Genomic DNA, 20,170 nt, shown 5'->3' on the forward strand with positions numbered 1-20,170 from the left:
ACGTTTCACCTTAGGAGTCCCAAGTATGTCGATCACAAAGTTCAGCTGTTGGGATGAGCAGAGGAGACAAGGTGCTTGTGCCGTGAAGAGCTGTTGTGTGTACTGGTGGTTTATCCTGCAACCAAACAGTAAGTGTGAAAACGGTGGCCCGTGCTCAGACCTAAATTTGGACCTAGTGAAAAGGGTGTGGATTGACACAGAGAGAAATTTAAATGCAGGATATTATTTTGTCTGGATCAGATGATCTTCTGGAAATGTGATTTGGACTTAAAACCATCTCTATGCAAATAACTTGTAGGTAATTGGATCTCTTTCTGTCCTTTTCAGGTGGCTATGGTAGAAGTTCAGATAAACTCAGAAGATGACCACCCTCAAGGGCTCCTGATAGCCTTCAGTGCCTGCACCACCGTCCTCGTGGCCGTTCACCTCTTTGCACTCATGATAAGTACCTGCATTCTCCCAAACATAGAGGCCGTTAGCAATGTCCATAATCTCAACTCTGTCAAGGAGTCTCCTCATGAGCGTATGCATCGGCACATTGAGCTCGCGTGGGCGTTTTCTACTGTCATTGGGACTTTGCTCTTTCTTGCAGAGGTGGTGTTACTGTGTTGGGTGAAGTTTCTTCCTTTAAAGAAGCAATCTGATAATCCAAACCAGAACAACAGTTCTACAATCACATCAGGACAGGCAGCAGCCATTGCATCCACATCTATCATGGTTCCCTTTGGATTGATATTCATTGTCTTTGCAGTCCACTTCTACAGGTCACTGGTGAGCCATAAAACAGACAGGCAATTCCAGGAACTGAATGAACTTGCTGAATTTGCACGGCTCCAGGATCAACTGGATCACAGAGGTGATACCATCTCCTCGGCTGTTACCCATTTTCCATAAACCTGTACTTACAGAAAATAAACCCACTATACTGCTTCTGCCTTGTTATGTTGACTCCCCTGCGGATCAAGTCGTCGAACTGTTGATTACTGTTTAAAGAGAGGTTATAAATGTTGTTCTAACCCTTTAGAGAGGATAAACGTTCCTTTCATAACATTTTGGCTGACACCCGGAGGAACGGGCGTCCCTCCCCTGAGCGCTGTCAGGTTGCTTCTTGCTGAATGGTGGCTGTACAAACTCCTGGAAAATAGCACTGTAAATTGGGCTATTTGTTAGAGATGGGTAGAGAAGCTTGTCTTTTCTCTTTGTTTGATGTTGGCATTTACTAGAAGATACTGCTTGTCCGATCCATATTGCGTGGCATGATACAAATTACTTGGGATGTGCAGCAATTAGCACTTGGTTTTGGTGCTAGCGCTGTTCTCTCTGGAAAGCCTGACAGATGGTAGAAGTGAAAGCTTTCCCACCACTTCCCCCAGTATGTTTTGCTGCCAAGTAATTATTACTTCACTGATTTCTCCAATGCCTTTTCCCCTTGGTAGTTACACATTTTATAACTTGCTAAACACCCATGACTAGTTTTACTGCAATGTGGTATGGCCACATGAATAGGAATGAGACTCTACTCTACTCTTCCTTGGAAGAAAATAAAAGCAATAACTGTTTTAAAGTTCTCAAGAGCTGGCAAATACTGTCTGGAGAGATAGATTTGCCTGTTTCCCATTTAGGAATCTTTTTTTAAAAAGAAGGAACTAGATGGAAATTACCACTGGATAATTTTTTTTGCTTGAAAATCAGAACCACTGCTGGGTTTTTTTTCCAAGCCAAAGTAGTAACTATTTTGTACTTTTCTATTAAAAATATATTTTTAATAAATCCTCAGATACAAGCAGCAAAAGGTGCTTTCTCTGCATTGGATTCCCAAGTAATTAGCTCTGCCTTGGTCTTCCTTGTTTAGAAAAAGTCTTCTTGCCTACGTGTTGTATTTAATAACTTGTTACACGTTCTTTTTGCTTCCGAAAGACCTGAAAGACTACTTGTATGTACATTTATTTATGAAAGTAGGTTCCTTGTGATTAATATTGCTGCTTACTTTCAGACACACGTCTGTGACAATGAGGCTACTGTGCTGGGGTGTTTTTATTTCTTCTTTAAGTAAAAACTTCCATTTGGTCTCTTAGATAAGAGGCCTGTCCAAGAGAGATTGCAGCAGCTGTCCTGGGCCGCGGCCGTCATTCTGGCTGTGGCTGGAAGCAGAATTCTTTGGAATGCGGTTCTTCTGTGGAGCAGCTTTGGGCTTTAATGGGTAAAAGCTGTTTTTTGAATACAACCTGAGACAGGTTTCAGGTCTAACAGAACAAAACTTGACTTCCTACCGTAGCTAACACTGTGGAACAGGAATCCGGGAGTCTGCAATTAGAGAGGAGTGAACGTGACAAGACGGCGGAGCTGTACCCGACCGACCTGGGCTGAACGCGGTGTCCCGCGCCCAACCTCCCTCAGGTTATCTGACGCATTGACAAGCAGCAGGATGTCTCTGGGTAGGGTGGCAGTGTGTTTGCTACTCCAGCACCCTCATGAAGCGAACGGGACTGATTCCTCAGGTCAGCACCACCACACAGTGGGAAGTGTTGACGAGGTTGCCCGTAGTGTGTTCGTATTCTGAAAAATAACCATAAAAAACCTGCTGCGCTTTTTTTGGGGTTTGTTTTCAGTGGCGTTCTTGGTTCACAACCAGAGAACAGCTTTCCACTTGCCATTTTCACAAGTCCTTCCGGCATCCAGAGGCCAAACTGGATTTTCTCCAGCTCTGCCGTTAATTACATTGTGCTTCGAGTATATTCTATTACTGCTGTGAATCTGATGATGATGAGAATTGTGGCTACAGTCCCATAGGTGTTCATTGATGGAGCACAGGAAGGGTTATGTTAGTAAAGGCATTAATAAAGCAGCATTCCAAAATCTTAGTAGTAGGCACAAAATGTATTTTCCCGTCCTTTCCTGGAATACCCATCCCGTCTTGGGGAAAAAAGACTCTTAAACCCCCCCGTAAAGGAAGAAAACCTGACTCCATATTCATACTAGAGCAAAAGGTTACAAGGGTGCTGTCAGGCTTAAAAATTGGCTTCTGTCCATAAATTGTGTATTTTAAAGTTACATTATTTTGAATGGAAGTGCAGAAGACGTATTTTCCAAGTTAATTTTGTAAAATTCTGTGCTGACCGGGATAAGTAGCTGAATTCTCTTTTTGTGTGTGGATCTTTTACAAAGTGACAGAGGAGTGTGGAGGTTTGGGTTTCGTTTAGGAAATACAGAATTAGAAGCTAATGGGACAACCTTATTTTTAACTTTCTCGAGCTGGTAGGTTCTGAACTAATAGAGCTGTTATTACAGCTGCTTTTCTGACTGTTTTCTGCACTTTAAGCCATGATATCAAGGATGTTTCATTTTCCAGCTGTGGAAATGGTCGCGGAAGTTACACCTTGGGCACGCTCTGTGCCCCGTGCAGCGACCAGACCCACACACGCGGATCTGAAGGTTAAAGAGTGCACTTAGAATTTGGTTTTTATCCCTTATTTATACTAATGGTATTACGCATTTACCTCAAGCATTTTAAACATCGGTTATTGTATATCACTTATTTAGATCTCAGATACTGTAATGCAATAAAATGTACTCAATTGTTGACGATTATTTGTTATCTACAGGCCTACAATATGCTTATTTTCTCTATATGCCTTCTCTCTTCAACTATATTGTGTAAATCATAGCTGTGTTTCTGAGGATCTCGTGAATGTGCATAATATGAAGATAAAATTTCCTCTTTGTGCAGGCAGGTATAAATAGGAGGTAGTTAATACGCCTTTCCTTCTGTCAGCGCTGCTTAAATCTTGGGACTATTTTCTTTTTCCAAAATAACAGTGGGGGGAGGCGGCCCCTGAGCAAAACCACCCACAGCGTGAAGTAAACGTGGGTACCCTTGAGGGAATAGCGACCCCGACCCCCACACCGCACACCGGAGTGTGGATTTCAGACTCAAATGAATAAGTAACCCCGGATCGTGCTCTTATCTTGCATCTTTTTTTATCTTCAGCATCCGGTTATTCATCTTGGCTGTCATCAAACATCGCCTGGGCCTCTGCTAAAACACCATCTGGATCAGCCAGTTCAATCTAAATAGAAAGAACACAAATCCGTTATGCAGTGTAATTGAAGAAGCTTAAGGTTTATAGACACGATTACTACAGCATTAACAGAGACTTTCCCGTGTATCAGGACGTTAGTTTATATTGCAGCCTTTCAATTACTCTTTTAGAAACCTTGCTACACTTTCCTAACTTTATTAGCACATTGAACATCACTTCATCTCCTTGAAATAGCTCTGGGTGTTCTCCCAGGCAGAAAACATCCAGCCCTTCTCTTACTTTGTTACACCTTCCAAAGCCTTGGCTCCAATAATAACAGCAAATACCCCAAGTCCACCACGTTGTCTTTCCCATCTGCAGTTACGTTCAGATCCTGCCTCGACACAACCCCATCACCCACACTGGATTCTATCAAAGTTTGTGACAATCTGTCTCTAGTTTTCAGCAGTTTTCTGTCCTTTTTGTTCCTTGTATTTGCTAATGAAGACGAGCAGTGACGCTTCTCCCGCGCAGAAGCTCGGCAGAAGCTGACTTTAGTCCAATGGCTGCTCGCGACAGTAATTTGGCAAAAGGTTTATGAAAATCTGAAGTCAATTTTCCTCCTTTTATCTGTTACTTCATATTCTGAGATCAATAAATCCCTTCTGATGGAAAGCACAATAACAACAGTGAAAGCTGGTGCTTTCTTTTTGCTCGCGGAGCAGAAGAAAATTGGCTCATAACTTTGCCTTCAGGGAGTTAAATAAACAGCCACAGACTTGAACGTTCTGCCTTAGTGAGATGGCAATTCATCCCAGGGCTGGGTTGTTGAAGAGGCCGTTCTGGGCTGACCTTTGACAAGCCTTGTAAGGTAAATATTTTTAGCTACAGAAGTGCTGCTCCTTTCACTCTTTGCAAAATGGAGCTTGTTTTTCCCTGGTGAGTATTTGATGTTTATTATTCTGCGCTGCTGTGGGTGTGCCTAGGACTTACAGGATTAACTGGCTTGTCAAAAATCTCCGTGCTCAAAGGGCCCTTGCTATAGAAACCAGATTTGAACGATTAAGGGAAGCAGAGATACATCTCTGCTGTGTCTGTCGGTAGCTGCACATGCCCAATATCGTTTGCAACAAGCCCGTCCATGGAGCAGAGGACCACAGGCGCTTCACCGGTGTCACTGGGGTAACGCAGCGTGGTCAGCCCGCGTGGGTCTGCTCGGCTCTAAGCAAAAAGGAGCTTCCCCACACGTATCCTGCAGTAACCGTCCCTTGGAAATGTGTTTGCGTTGTGTTTCATGCACTGGGATTCAAGCTGAAGACACTTGGCCAGCTGTGTCCCTTGGAGCTGTGTCCCCTGTGCTCCTCTGAAGGCACAGAGTTGGGGACAGGCTCTCCCGTCCTCCGGTTCCTGTGCCGAAGCGATGGGAAGGGCACGTGCCAGCCTGGCTGCCCAGGGCTCTGTGTGCCCCGTCCTGCGTTCACTGAGTCTTTGGGCGATGGGGACTGGCTGTTCCTCCACAGCTTGTGTCACCCTTGTGGGACAGGGGGAGCAGAGCCTGCCACCTCTCAGACCCCCCGTCTGCTCTGCGTGTCCCCCTGGACACAGACCAGGCCCTGGCTCGGGGTGCCTGCTAAGGGAAATATCTGACATGAGCGCTGCAGCTGCCCAGGTGTCGGTAAGGTGCAGTCAGCTTTAACTGTTCGGCTCGGTGAAATCATTTGGTTTTGACGCAAATCCCACTATTGTCTCTGCCTCTATTGTCCCCGTTTCCTTTGTGCTGCTTCAGGTCTCTAAGCGGTTCTGGTGCATGAGAACGGCATTTTTTTCAGATGTAGGTGAGTGGGAGGCTCCAGCGGTGGCTGGACGGGACGTTTGTCCCTCCGGGGCCATTTAGGACACTGCTGGCCAAAAGCCTCTGAGCTTGAGCCTCCTGAGCTGGGGGTAATCGCTTGGAGAGTGAAATGCTACCTGGAGAGCTGCCCCGAGCGCTGGTGAGTGCAAACATCACCAGCAAAAATGACATTTCCAAGCAATTACCTTCGGGATTGGATACTGAGTAGGGGCAGGAGCTTCATCTCTGCCAAAGTCGATCAGAATTCCACATTTTGGTATATCTGCTGCCCAGATGCCTTCAAACAACTGTCCCTTATCCAAGTAGAAAAATTTCCCTGGGCCGTGCTTCTTTCCATCTTTCCAGTTTCCTTCGTACCGATTTTCATTCGCTGCAATTAAATACATGAACAGACCATGAAATTCGCTCCGTTTCATTAGGGGGCTACAAATGAAACCAACACAAAGAGAAAATCATCTCCTGGGCTGCTCTGAGTAATTCGGAGGGAGCAGCAGCACAGCGTGTCGTTTCGCTTTCGCCGTGCTCGGTTTGCTGTGCCGCGGGGAGCAAAGGCTGCCGAAGGCGCCCACGCCTGCCCGCTTGGCACAGGAACTGAATTCGCCTGCTCTGTTCTCCTGGTGATATTAATTTTCTGCTGATACGTGGAGTGAGTGAGCTCAGGGTAAGACCAGTAGCTGAGTCACTGCTCACAACATGAAAAATTATAGGACACAAGTTTCAGATTTGCCACTGCAACAAATCACGCGGGATTTCTTGCTTGAAGAGGTTTGCTTGTCTGGGCAAGGAACAGCAGCACTGATCGTTATCCAGTCAAAATAATCTTGATTTCAAATAATACTTGCAGTTATGTTTTTCCTCAATGAATTACAGAGCAGGAATTGCTGTGTGTCTGAACAGCTCAGGCAATCAGTTACAGACTGTTTTTCCAGCTGTACTGCGTCTCTTGGTGTTTTTCTGCCAGTCAAGAGAGGTTTTTCTGGGCTCTGTGCTGCCATCCAGGAACCACGAACAGGGAAAACAGAGCTGCAAGGGGATGGGAGCAGGGACCAGGGGTGGGAGCAGGGACCAGGGATGAGAGCAGGGACCATGGATGAGAGCAGGGACCAGGGATGGGAGCAGGGACCAGGGATGGGAGCAGGAACCAGGGATGGGAGCAGGGACCAGGGGTGGGAGCAGGAACCAGGGATGGGAGCAGGGACCAGGGATGGGAGCAGGGACCAGGGATGGGAGCAGGGACCGGGGATGGGAGCAGGGACCAGGGGTGGGAGCAAGGACCAGGGATGGGAGCAGGGACCAGGGATGGGAGCAGGAATCAGGGATGGGAGCAGGGACCAGGGATGGGAGCAGGGACCAGGGGTGGGAGCAGGGACCGGGGATGGGAGCAGGGACCGGGGATGGGAGCAGGGACCGGGGATGGGAGCAGGGACCATGGATGAGAGCAGGGACCAGGGATGGGAGCAGGGACCAGGGATGAGAGCTGAGAGCAGGGACCAGGGATGGGAGCAGGGACCAGGGATGGGAGCAGGAATCAGGGATGGGAGCAGGGACCAGGGACACTGGTTGAGGAGGGACATCACACCCACAGTGATACTGGGGCTGGGACATGTCTAGGCCACCCTCCTGTTACCAGGAGAGTCCCACTGCTGTCTGCTCTTCCTACACACAGTGTTTCTAAGCCAAAAAACATGGGGATTTCTGACCAAGTTACTTAGTGGAAATATCTTTGGGTCTCATCCAAATTGTGCCATACTTCGTGGCAAGAGGTAGCCGAAATACCAGGGCACCCTGCACGGCGCTGGGCACTGCCAGAGCGCCGGGGGAGAAACCAAAAATGCTTGTGGGGAGCGCGGCTGCTGGGCCATTTGGGCAGGGTCTGCTTTGCAGGTTGGAGCCGTGGCTGTGGTTATCTTCAGCTTGCTGGTGGTGTGTTCATCTGCAACACCGACCTGCGCTGCTGCCCAGCCATCCACAGCTCAGAGACCACCCAAATGGTGGTGGAGGGGCCATCGAGCCCCCTGGCTGCCCTGCAGCACTCAGCTGCTCCCATCCCCTCTCCTCCCAGGGTATTGAGAGGCTGCACTGCTCACAACCGCGATCTCCGCGGGTGCGCAGTGTCCTGGTTTCAAAGCCGTTCGGCAACAGGCTGTGGCAGAGGTGGCGAATCGGCGCGGTGCTCCAGCCGAGCTTGCCCTCACCGGGCACGCTGCCACTACAAGCAATTTAATCTCGAGCTGCAGCTCACCGTGACCTCCACTGAAGAACTCCTTTTCTTTCCCCATCGCAAAGCTGCCGGCATGCGGGCACGCTTCCAGCGGCTGAGCTGAATGCTTTCGGCTTGTGGGCATGAAATAATTGCTCTGGCTAATTTTAACCGAAAGGAATCCAGCTCGCAGTCAGTTGCAGGCTACGCTGGAGGCAACCGGGCTCTGAAACGGTGCATCAGCCATGGCTCGGCCCCGAGGGATGGACACTTTACAGCGCCGAGGGTGACTTTGATGGGAGCAAAGCAGATCAGAGGAAGGAGTTACCCCTGGAAGCGGGTGCTGATTTAATCAGGACAAGTCATGGGTTCAAAGTGGCTTTACAGTCATCAGAGAGAGCGCAGTCATGTGTGATGTGCAGCGAAGGTCAGGCTTGTTCCTCCTGGCTGCTTTGCTTAGCTAACTACCAGCCTTGAGATCACTTTCAAGAAAAAGAATAGATGAATAATAATATGGAGATAATATTTCTTCAAATGTTCCTGGAATGCAGTGCCTTGTACTGCAGAGGATTTGGATTCTTTGCTTTGGGGAAAAAATGTGTTACACTCCAAGCAAAATAAGGGGAAAACATTTCAAATTTCTATTTTTATGATGAGATTGCCCCTATCATTCCAAATTCATCATGTCCTCACTGTTATTTCTGGGAAGGGATTGTGTACTAATGAAACCGCTGTGTTCACTCAACCTGAGCCAGTGTCGGAAGTGAGAGAGGGGATGGAGCGAACTCAAAAAGAAAACTTCTCTATTTTATTTCTGTGCTGGAAACTGGACTCCTCTTTGGTATGCAGCAGTTAGAAAGCACGGCTGGCAAAGCGCCTGGCTTGAAAAGAGAGATTTGCTCTTCTCTGACCCAACAGTATATTATCTCTAACCCTAACCATCCCAGTCATTTACATGTAAATCGCAGCAAAATTCAGCTTTCATGCGTTTTGGTGTGAGCAGCACAACGCTGGCCCTTGTGCTGCCTCCAGCCCCAAACCGGGAGGGGAGGGACAACACAGAGGAGCAGCCACAACGCTGGTGCGAGGCTGCAGTGGGAGAGGCCACGTAGCACCCAGAAATCTGGATGGCAGGGTTATTTGGAGAGCAGCACGACACCGAATACCTTGAAGGGGGCAGGCAGAGAACCGGGGTGCGGGTGGCCGGTACTTACACAGCAGCAGCATCCCCAGCCCGCCGGGCTGGTCCTGCAGCCACTGCCCCTCATAGATGGACCCGTCCTGGTAGTACATCCGTCCCCAGCCGCTCCGCTGCCCGCCGCTCCACTCGCCCTCGTAGTGCTCCCCGCCGGGGTAAAACGTCATCCCGTAGCCCTGGAGGCGACACAGAGATGGCTGGTTAGGAGCCTCTTGTGTTGAAAGGGTCGGTGTTCAATTTTGGGACATTGTTTTTGTGATACACCCTTGCTTAGCACTCTTCCACGTGGCAGCTGGCAGCCCAGCCCCGCGGCCGTTCTTGTGTTGAAGGAAATGAGAGACAGCGGTATAGGATTGGTTTTGGCAAATGCTTTTATTCCCATGACAAAACCCCAGGTTTAAATCTCAGTGTGTTATCATTGGCATCATTGCCACTAATATTTAGCTAAAAGCGAGTTTTACTAGTATATAAACCTGCCTGGGGATAGGCAGCACTAAAAGGACCTGTCTCTCAATGTGGGGATTTCACGTCTCTCAACATGAGGATTTCGTGCCTTTCAACCCTGACCATGCTGCACACGGTGTGTCCCAGGCTGGGCAACCCCTTCCCTTGCCCTGGGGCAGACCAGAAGTCTCTTAAGCGATGCTTAACCATGGAAATGGTTTTGCCGGGGACCTCAGGACGTGTTTGTCTTACATATGTGCTTGTCATTAGGTACCCCCTGTACCAGGGAGTGATACCACAAAGAAATATTTACATATTACAAATGAGTTTTCCAATAGGAATAAAGTGTTGATTTACCTCTGAACAGAAAATAAAGTCAGTTCTGAAAATAACTGATTTTGCTGAGCATTAATTATATTAAACAGCATGGACGTAAAGGGAAGAATTTTGCAGAAGAAAAAACACCCTAGTAATATTTGGATGTCATGATAAATCTTTCAGCAAAGCTCAGTCATCCAAAATATCTCCTCAAAGAACAGGAGGGGAAACTCCCTCCAAGTGAGTGGAGCCACAGAGCCACACGCCAATTAGAGTGTATGAGGCTATTAATGTAATTTAAGAGGAGACCCAAAGGCGAACAGAAGGTTTCCATTGGCAGATCAGAAAACATTCCTGCCGGGATTTTGCACATAGGATTGCAGTCATTTTTACCAGATGACTTCCTCATTATGTTTCCTTTAGAAAAAACAGTGATTTATGTGACAGGCTTAATTTCCAAAAGAACTCTGTTATTTGTCTAATATGCTGTAAAACTCCCAGAAGAAGGTACATTTTCCTGCAGTGCTTGTAACACAGGATCCTGTGACTGCTTCAAGGATGAGAGGAATAAAAGCGATGGGCGGGAGGATTAAGACCTCAGATATGAAACCTCTCGTCCTGCTTGGCTGAGCTGCAGGTGAGTCTGAGCAGCGATCGCAGGTGGGAGGTCGGGGCTGTAGCAGATGGGTGGGATGGGTCCCTCCCTCTCCAGAGGGGACATGATGGGTGACGGAACATTCTAGGCATTTTATAAATGATGGATTTTTACTCTTGAAGCTTCCTGGGCTTTCTGCAAGTTCAAATTAAGATTTAAAGAGCCCGTGCCTGGGGGAATGTTTGTTCCTGTAGCTTCTGCCCCGAGTCTCACTGCTGCGTCCCTATCGCCGGCTGTGGGACACGGCGCCGCTCCCGCAGCGTCTGACCTGGAGATGTAACATCAGGAGCAGCAAAGCTGGGAGGGCAGGGACAGAGAGCTTAAACACCAGAGCCTTTGCTTGTGATTTCATTTTCCTGTTCCACATATTTGTTTCCCTAAGCCTCTTCAATTCAGCCTTGATATTTGAAAATTCGCTATTTTAAGTGATCTTTTTGCACGTGTACACCCAACTCTGCCCATGTTTTGGGGAGCCCTGCTTCACCTCGGGCAGGTGCAGAAATCTCACTTACGCATTTTTTGTCATTTTTCCACCAGCCCGTGTACACCCTCTTGTATTCCTTGGTTACGGGGTCAGGAATGCTGTACGAGCCGTAGCCATCCCGCTTCCCAAACTTCCAGTCACCGCTATAAATGGCTCCGGTGCGTTTCCACACCTGGGTGCCTTTACCTGTTTAACAAACAAGAGGAACGATGGGGACACCATTGTTTTCAGGGTTTGCAGGGCTCCCTGCACCGAGGCAGGGTTATGTCTGCGATTCAGTTTAGTTTCCCAAATTGGATGCATCGTTAATCTTGATCAGGAGCTTCCTGTGTGGCCTTTGCTGAATGTGCTTAAATCTTTCCAAAACTGCTTGTAAACAAGCCTGTCCTGTCCTGCTCCGGCTGCTCAGGGCTCGGTCAGGGTCTCCTTCCCCGGCTCCGTGTCCTGCAGCACCCACCACAGCTTGAGGATAAATTCATATTCCTGAAGCCAAGTGCTTTTCGAGGCCAGCAACGCACCAGCAGCCCTGCTGTGTTGGGCTTTGCTGCAGTTTGCTGTGTTTGTAGGGGATTTTTGTAAAAACATCTATAATCTAGATATTTCAGGTAATTGCCCCTAGGTGCAGGCAAAAGCTCTTTAAGTTGCCCGTTAAAAATGTGTTTGAGCGGATTTTTGCATGCCATATATAAAATACACACATATACAAATACATGAACAACTGCTGGCTGCTCCCTGCGCCTAGGGACTTTTGTAAAGGCATATAAATCAGTACTTTTTCTCAAAATGATCTGTCTTACCATGTTTCAAGTTGTCCAGCCATTCTCCAGTATACCGATCCCCATTTACAGCATAGACAGTGTGTCTTAATCCACATTTCTGTGCTTTCCTGTCCCATTCACACCAGAGAGGCTCTCGAGCCCTGGGGTATTTTACGATGGGCATGTTTTTCGTGGCTGGAGAGGAAAACAAATTGTGTTCAGCAATACATTAGAGAGAAATTACAAGGCAAGTATGAACAGAACAGTCTATTTGTGAGGTATGTTTAAATAAACCCCAAAAAGTGGCTGTAGAAGCAAAAAGCAGGATTCTGTGAGTGCCATCAACATTCAGAGCTTGGCTGGAGCACCGTGGGGTGGGACGCTCTCCGATTTTGTCTCCTGGGCTCCCCCTTCTGTCCTGACCCGCTGGTCGATGCTGTGTCTGGTGATTTTCCTGCCTCTCTCCCTTGCTGGGTGTGAGTTGAGCTCCTGTTCCTGCTGTACCAGGGGTGCCAGCGAGCCCAGCGCCAGGGAAAGCATGGAGCTCGGGAAAGGAAACTGCTTCGGGTCATTGCTAGGGAATAACACCTAGAAATTATATCTAAGAAAATACAGCTAGTGTTCATCCTCAGTTCTCCATGTAGCTGTGGGAAACGGTCATTCAACAGCTATTTGGGGGATATCATTACTAAAAAAAAGTATCTCTGTGTCCACGATGAGCCTTCCTCCCCAAAATGCTGCTGTGTTGTGTAGTGCATGTCCCAGGTGTCTCCGTACCATGGGGCTGCAGGCAGTGCAGGCAGGGCTGGGGTGCAGGCAGGCCTGGGGGTGCAGGCAGGGCTGGGGTGAGGGCAGGGCTGGGGTGAGGGCAGGGCTGGGGTGCGGGCAGGGCTGGGGGTGCAGGCAGGGCTGGGGTGCAGGCAGGGCTGGGGTGCGGGCAGGGCTGGGGTGCGGGCAGGGCTGGGGGTGCAGGCAGGACTGGGGTGAGGGCAGGGCTGGGGTGCAGGCAGGGCTGGGGGTGCAGGCAGGGCTGGGGTGAGGGCAGGACTGGGGTGAGGGCAGGGCTGGGGGTGCAGGCAGGACTGGGGTGAGGGCAGGGCTGGGGTGAGGGCAGGGCTGGGGGTGCAGGCAGGGCTGGGGGTGCGGGCAGGGCTGGGGTGCGGGCAGGGCTGGGGGTGCAGGCAGGGCTGGGGAGCGGGCAGGGCTGGGGAGCGGGCAGGGCTGGGGGTGCGGGCAGGGCTGGGGTGCAGGCAGGGCTGGGGGTGCAGGCAGGGCTGGGGTGCGGGCAGGGCTGGGGTGCAGGCAGGGCTGGGGGTGCAGGCAGGGCTGGGGGTGCAGGCAGGGCTGGGGTGCAGGCAGGGCTGGGGGTGCAGGCAGGGCTGGGGTGCAGGCAGGGCTGGGGGTGCAGGCAGGGCTGGGGGTGCGGGCAGGGCTGGGGTGCAGGCAGGGCTGGGGTGCAGGCAGGGCTGGGGTGCGGGCAGGGCTGGGGGACCTGCCTGGGCATGGCATTGTGAGCTCGGACCCAGGGAGGTTCCTGCTGGGCTGTGGTGGAAGGAGAGCGGCCAGCGAGCAGGTTCCTGGCTGGTCTCTCCCCCTTTGGCTGTCAAACACAGGTCCCTCCTCCACTGACCTCAAGGAGAGGGAGGAACGTGAAGACCACCGTGTTGCCAACTCTTGGAGTGGGTGTTTTGGGGATGGCATTGTCTGTGAGGGCAGCTGGAGTCCCCTGGCTGTGCCACCCACCTGGGAGTGTCTTGGTTTAAGGACACCAAGGCCAGGATCTGTCCCTCGGTACGGTGGAGTTGCAGCCTGCTGCAGATGATGGTTTTTCTGCAATGCAAACACAAGATGCACAACAGCTGCTAAGTTTGAGTGCTAAGTTTGGGTGCAAAGCCCCCAGAGAGGGGAGATCTTGCCAATATTTGCCAAGGGCTGTGTCCTGGGTTTGCAGGACACAGAGCTGCACATTGCTGGCTCACATCTGTCCTCCCCTTGCTGGGGGAGCAGAAGAGCTGAGCTACAGCTACGTGCACCCACCCCATGGCCATGACCTTCGAGCAGCTCATTGGCGCAGAGAGGCCCCTCACTACCCTGCCAAATAGGAGCATCAAGGTACCATCACCGCATCTGGCCACTTCTTTAGCTTCAAAGTTAGGATTTAAAATCCCCAGGGAGGATTCCCAGCTGTGGGGACAGCCCCAGCACCCCACCATCTGCTCACTGTGCGCTCCGAGGCACAGTCTGCGTGGAGCACCCAGGGCGATGCAGGCCAGCAGGAGTCACCTTTATTTGATGAATCCCCTTCCAAATCTACAACAGCAATGCCAGGTGTGTGTAAGTTATACCACAGTTGGTATTCACCACCCTGGGCGTTTTTAGTCACCTACTCAGAGGGCACGGGGAGGCTGCAGCTCTCGGTGCTCATGGCTAGAGGCTGCTGCTCCCATGCAGCTCCGCTGCCGCCGCTGCGCTTGGGGATGAGGATCTGAACAGAATCCCAGACTATGCTCTCACTTTGGAGCTTTGTTTCTGGTAAAGCACAGCTTTATTTTGTACAACCCTACGGGAAGCTGATTTTTCTCCCCTGACTCTCCACAGAACTTCAGAGCAATGCAATTTACCTACAACTATACTTCTTTACAGTAAGAGCGAGGTGGAAAATTCAACCGGCTGCAGAGAAGGGGCTGCTGGCTGCCCCAGGCAGCTCCCGCTTGTCACCGCATCCCGCTGTGTGACCCCCGCACCAGCCGTGCCTCTCAGCAGCGCCCTGCCTGACCCTCACCAAGGGTCCCCCGGGGGGATCACCCCTTGCACTGCCCCTGCCCCACGGCGCTGGGGTCCCACTGCTGTCACCCTCCGGAGCAGCCAACCCATCCCCGATCCCTCCTTGGCCCCCAGCTCCGAGCAGGATGCTCAGGGCACCTTTTGCTGCTTCTCCCCAGGGTGCCAGAGCAGCGATGGGGGTGAACGGTGGGGAAAGCCCACGTACTCGGTTTGCAAAACACCCTCAAGTCTGGCCAATGCTCTCCTGCCCCTGCCCACCCCCAGAGCCACCCCAGGGACACCAACCTGCAGGTGCCAGCGGGTGCTGCCGGCTGCAGGCAGGGTTGTCATAGCAACTCTGCCAAACTCCAGCGCGAAGCGTCATGGGAACGCGGACAGAGCTGGAGGAGCGACCAGTATGGGTGCGAAAAAGCACCCCAAACCTCCTCCTTGGACTTATTCCAAGTGTGAGCGTGACTGAAGGCAAACACTCCGTTTCCCGTGAGGGTCACGGAGCAGGAGGAGACAACGCCGCTGCCCGGGAAATGAGGCGGAGAAGGAAAATGAGCTGGAGGAAGGAAGAAGTGCCCTACAAGGTGGTGTGGAAATGATGGAGGGAGATCTGTACCAATGCGAACACGGAGTTTCTGGTGCTGCATTAGATGAATTGGGAAGATGGGAGCTGGGGGCAAGCAGGGATGCGCTGATGCAGCCGGGTGGCTCTGCACCTCCCCAAACCCATGGTGTAGGGGAGCTGGAGCTTACTGACTCTCCTTTAAGCAGGAAAATCAGACAGAAAACTATGGAAGTTGACCAAGTTCGGAAATACTTAAACAAGAGGCAGTATTTCCTGTTATTAAAAATGAGATGAAGATGTTCAGGAAGGATTTATGCACACAAACGCATTCTGTTTTGGGACAGAAGCTAAGACTTACAGAGACAATAGCTCCTGTGTTTTACCATGGCCAGTTGTACAGGACTGGAGCAGGGTCGGGTTTGTGGGGGAAATGAGAGAAACCCATGAGGGAGCAGGAAAAATGCTTATTGCAGCCCAAAAACTACAGCCTGAAATTACAACCAGAACTCGCCCTTTCTGCAAAGGTATTAATTATTTTGTGTATTTCAGCCCCTATATTGCACCACAGTTAACTGAGAATTTGCCTATTAAATTAATCAGCTCAGTTTCACTTGTTTAGTTTTAAACAGCATGGGTTGTCTGAGGTTTTTGAACTGCAAGCCCAGATGAGGAATTGCCCAACCACAGCTTTTGCAAAGCAGAAGTTACAAGCCTATTTGAAACTCAATATATACTTGAAACCCTTCTAGATGCAATAAAGACCTTCATATAATTATTAGCTGTTTATCTCAGAAAAGGTCGTGCGTGATTCCCATCCACAGTTTTCTTTGTGCAGGTACAACATCTGAATTATGATTAATTACTTTGTCCACCGTTATTACCGTTCTGTACAGAATTGCTCAATGTAAGGGTACTCTTCTTTCTCACAAAAAAAGGCAAAATTAGACGGTCTTGACAAGACGCTGATGATATTTGCGGCTTTATCAGAAAGTTCTTTTGACTCACCGAATGCAAATTTCATTTAAAAAATGTCACTACACTACCAGAGGAGTACAGAAAATTGTTGTAAAGGATGTCAGATACGTAGAATATGTAATTCAGCCAAAGTGTGTGGTATAAACCCAAAATGACTCAGAAATGCCCTAAACAATTCCTCTTCCTCTCCCAAGAGGAAGGCGCAACACTGAGATCACTATGAAAAATGAAGTTGAAATCCAAGTTATGAGGAGAACTTGTTCTTTTCCTTGATTAGGTGACCCTTTTTCTGGCCTTTCCAGCCAAAATTTGGCCCCAAATCTCTTTCTTTGATTTTTTTAAACTGTTTTTTCTTTTTACTCTCACAAACAGCGGCCGCTGCCACCGAGGAGCAACCAGCAAAGCCGGGCAGTGACGGGGCCATTGCTGTTGGTACCACTGTTGCTTCAGTTGTCTGCCATTTGATTCAACCTTACATTCATTAAGACTGAAAGGAAGCTGTTAAATCAGTGTCAATGATGCTCTAACTCAGCCCATTATGCTGCCAATACAATTTGCTGCAATGGACTTTGAGCTCTACGCTTTCCAGTTCAGACGTACCGAAGAGCAAACCAAGCAATGCCCAGGAATGTGCCATTTGGGGAGCAAGATCCCATGGCATACAATGTTCCTTTAATATTTTTCTGTTTAGAGAGTAAGATTTTTTTTAAAATTAAATAAACCAAAAGGACCTCAGCATTCTACAACTGAAACCAATCATTTTCGCAATGAGACAGCTGCTCCAAGCTGAGTTTGCTCCCACAAAGCTTGGGGAATCACCCAAGTGAAATGCCCAAACCAAGGGAAAACTGTCAGAGTCAATAATCTAAGTTTATTCTGGGAACTTTGTAGAATAAATAGCGGAAAAAAAAACATTTAGAGAAACATATGTTGGAATTCTTTAAAGGTGAAGAATGTGACAACAACATACTGTGGAAGTAGGATGCTCAGATGGGTGTTTTATTGCTGCCATATTCATAAGAAAAGCCAGGGGAGGAGGTGGGAGGGTTTTGGGCTCGGCCCAAGCGCGTGTTGGGTTTAGGTAGGCGAGCACAGAGTGGGTGCAGCGCTGAAGGAGCTTCCCCACCTCTCTGTTTTTACGGATTATTATTAGCAGGATTTAGGAGGGGCTGAAGTGACAGATTTGAGATGTAAACCTTTGGCTCAAGATGCAGCCTTGTGGGGAAGGATTTCTCTACAACTCTGCCCTTGGTTTTGCTAGGTGCAGCTCTCTCAAGATAAAAAACCATGCTGGTTTCATATCAAAGCAACCTAGAGTAGGAACCCTGGGCTATCTGAAGTGTTCAAGCATTTACACAGTCATGCAAAGTGAAATGCTGGAGTCCCTGAAGCTTGTGAGACACCCTCTCCCCCTCAGTTTCTCTTGCTGCAGATTTACAGCTAATTGTTGCTCCTTAACTACCTGCAACAGGACTGTTCACAGGTGGAGTTATGATATTAATTAGTGAAGTTACCTACAGCTGAGAATAATTTATTGCACAACCATGGAGTGCTTTGAAAGACCCTCAGTGTTGTTTTAGAAAACACAGATCACAGCGTGAAGACGGATGCAGATAAATTTGGCCATACCAGAGCCTCACTTCAAGCCCTTAACTGAGGAATAAATCCAGATTACAGGATGAATCAGCAGTGCTAATTTTCAGCTGAAACATGTGCCAAGTATATTATTTATCGTGGCTTATTGTCTCCTGCTGTCAGAAGAGGGACTTACCCACATTGGTATTTTGTCCTTTCCAGTTTGTGCTGTGCTGGGAAGGGTTGGTATTTCCAGAACAGGGGAAAAGCACCTAAGGAAACAGCCCCAATTATCAGGAGAGAAAGGAATGAATGGAATCTGCATTCAGAATAGTCTGGAGGGCAAAGGAAAGGAGCTTACACGACTGTACGTATATAATGTGTCCTAGAACAACATTTAACACCAAAAGAACAGCCACTATTTCGCTGTGACCCCTAACTAGATTTATTAACTCATTTTTTTGATATGTTTTCTGGCAGTGAATGGTTGATGAGTTGGGGATTAACTAATGTAAAGGCAACACAAAGATTTTGTATTTGTATATTTGCTGTGCAGAGGCCTCAGAAGATCTCTGGCAGTAAAAGCCAGCTGTTCAAAAGCTGGAAGCCTAGATTTGCAAGACACTCAAGACAATAGAATGTGTTGTATATTATGTGATTTTTTTATTTGATGACTCCTAACTCAGAAATTAGAGTCCCTTTAAAATTGACAGATCTAATGAAAGCCTGCAGTTTCCACTCTTAACAAGTACAATTCTATACACTGTAGTAAACAAATTATCTCATTCTATTTTTTAAAAATCACTCTTATCTTACCTTGCTTTGGTTTTATTCACAAAGATGTGATTGAAATAATGAGATTATACAAGCAGCCATAATCTCCCAGGAGGTGGAAAGAGATTACAGGTAATTCTGGAATCTTTTCTAACAGCACAACATTAAATACTGTTCAAACCAGCTGTATGGCCGGTCCTGCCACCCTCACATTATTTATATTTAATGAAAGTACTTTGTGTTACTGTTTTAAATAAACCGATCTCTTGAATAAATATTAATAATTAGCATGCCTCAGTAATAAGACTTGAAAGAAATATTTTGGGGCTATAATTACACACAGCCTCAATATGCATGACAATTCCTTGTTAAGGGTGTAGGGAAGAGGTGGGAAAGTTTTGAATAAAGGTGCTGCCGGCACAGTTCTGAGTGGGAAATGCACATTTTAGGAGCCGCTCTGTGATAAACTGAGCTGAGACCACAGAGTAACTGCAAAGGGCTTATTTCACGTGAGAAGGGAAAATAACTCTGCTGATAGGGAGTACTCTCACCTTGTGGTGAACCGCAACGTTTCAGCAAACACCCAGCGCAGAATTAAAGCCCTGATCCCAGATGCGGTTCTTTTTTTGTAATCCACAGTCCTGCAGCCTCCCTGTAACATAAGGTCCCGTTACACAGGGTTGTGGATAAATGCAATAACATAACAAACACCTCTGACATTTATACTATTAGTTTATTATTCTACTTCAAGATTACCAAGGTCTGCCGCAACACCGGTGTTTGATCGCTGGACAACCACGGGCCTCACTGGAGGAGCCGAAGGGACATTGCGGTGTCCCTGTGGTTGGTGGCTGTTAAATCAGCAGAAATCCCCAACCATGGCGGGTTCTGAGTGGGTTTATTTGGAAACCGAGCGCATGGGCAGCATGTCACTGACTGCACTTCAGGTGTCCACCCACACGTGTGACAAGAACACAGAAAAAGGGAACAAAGCAAACAGGTATAACAGACCTAGAAAAGGAGGAGGGACAGTGTGCACATCGAGGAGCATCTATACACCAGATGTTTTTGGTTGGTTGTGCCAAATCCGAGGAAATGGCATCCTACAGACACTCCTCATAGGAAGCCAGTACTGCACTGTTGTTTTTAATCTGCCTCCTGCACTTTCGTGTCACACCCGCCCCGTGTGCTGTGACTCTCACCTCGTCTCCAGCCACAGGCCCGGGGTCACCCCGCGCCCCGTTCGCCAGTCCTGCCGCCCAGTTGGTTATTATTATTACAACAATAAAAAGGAGCAGGAATACGCCCGGTCGTTTTATGTTCCTGCCATTCACGGTCAGCTGTGCCCAGGCAGCCCCGGTGCGCGGTCACCTCAGCAGGCAGGTCCCTCCGAGGGGACGGTCCCCGCCAGCGCCACACGGGTGGGGGGGGGGGGGTTGGGGTGGGGGGGGGGGGGGGGGGTGTCTCTATTTATCTATTACGAGCAGAGCGACGAAGGTCCCGCAGTTATGCGGGGGAACCCCCGGCATGCCCGATCTCCACCGCTCCTCATGGGGGCGTGGCGAACGGCGCGCGCCC

General features: G+C 49.0%; 2 protein-coding genes across 5 annotated transcripts in view; one reads left to right on the top strand and one right to left on the bottom strand.

Moving 5' to 3' along the window:
• LOC102084504 (calcium release-activated calcium channel protein 1) overlaps positions 1–3,595 on the top strand; it is a 17,340-nt gene extending 13,745 nt beyond the window's left edge. For both annotated transcript variants that reach the window (XM_065032969.1, XM_065032970.1), the window contains exon 2: positions 328–3,595. In XM_065032969.1, coding sequence (XP_064889041.1) covers positions 328–894 — 567 coding nt within the window. In that variant the 3' untranslated portion in view covers positions 895–3,595. The remainder of the gene's footprint in view (positions 1–327) is intronic.
• MORN3 (MORN repeat containing 3) lies at positions 3,140–20,157 on the bottom strand. 3 transcript variants are annotated; one of them, XM_021285844.2, is made up of 8 exons: positions 19,795–20,157; positions 19,144–19,244; positions 13,672–13,758; positions 11,968–12,123; positions 11,199–11,356; positions 9,286–9,445; positions 6,057–6,241; positions 3,140–4,067 (listed from the first exon to the last, which is right to left on the bottom strand). In XM_021285844.2, the coding sequence occupies exons 4-8, from the start codon at positions 12,110–12,112 to the stop codon at positions 3,996–3,998; spliced, it is 720 nt and encodes a 239-aa protein (XP_021141519.1). In that variant the 5' UTR covers positions 12,113–12,123; positions 13,672–13,758; positions 19,144–19,244; positions 19,795–20,157; the 3' UTR covers positions 3,140–3,995. The 3 variants fall into 3 exon arrangements, with proteins under 3 accessions (XP_021141519.1, XP_064889033.1, XP_064889032.1); XM_065032961.1 differs by having other exon boundaries at positions 13,559–13,758; positions 19,795–20,139; XM_065032960.1 differs by lacking the exons at positions 19,144–19,244; positions 19,795–20,157 and adding an exon at positions 14,998–15,118.
• Positions 20,158–20,170: the final 13 nt, after the last annotated feature.

Source organism: Columba livia, chromosome 17 (assembly GCF_036013475.1).
Source record: "Columba livia isolate bColLiv1 breed racing homer chromosome 17, bColLiv1.pat.W.v2, whole genome shotgun sequence".
Taxonomy (NCBI): Eukaryota; Metazoa; Chordata; class Aves; order Columbiformes; family Columbidae; genus Columba; species Columba livia.

Bases quoted from the DNA above. Each gene is read 5' to 3' on its own strand.
- MORN3 (XM_021285844.2), bottom strand. From the start codon at position 12,112: ATGCCCATCGTAAAATACCCCAGGGCTCGAGAGCCTCTCTGGTGTGAA. The intron at 9,446-11,198 runs GTAAGTGAGATT...TGTCGCCTCCAG, and splicing joins GGAAAAATGACAAAAAATGC to GGCTACGGGATGACGTTTTA. The intron at 4,068-6,056 runs GTAATTGCTTGG...CTTTCTATTTAG, and splicing joins CTCAGTATCCAATCCCGAAG to ATTGAACTGGCTGATCCAGA.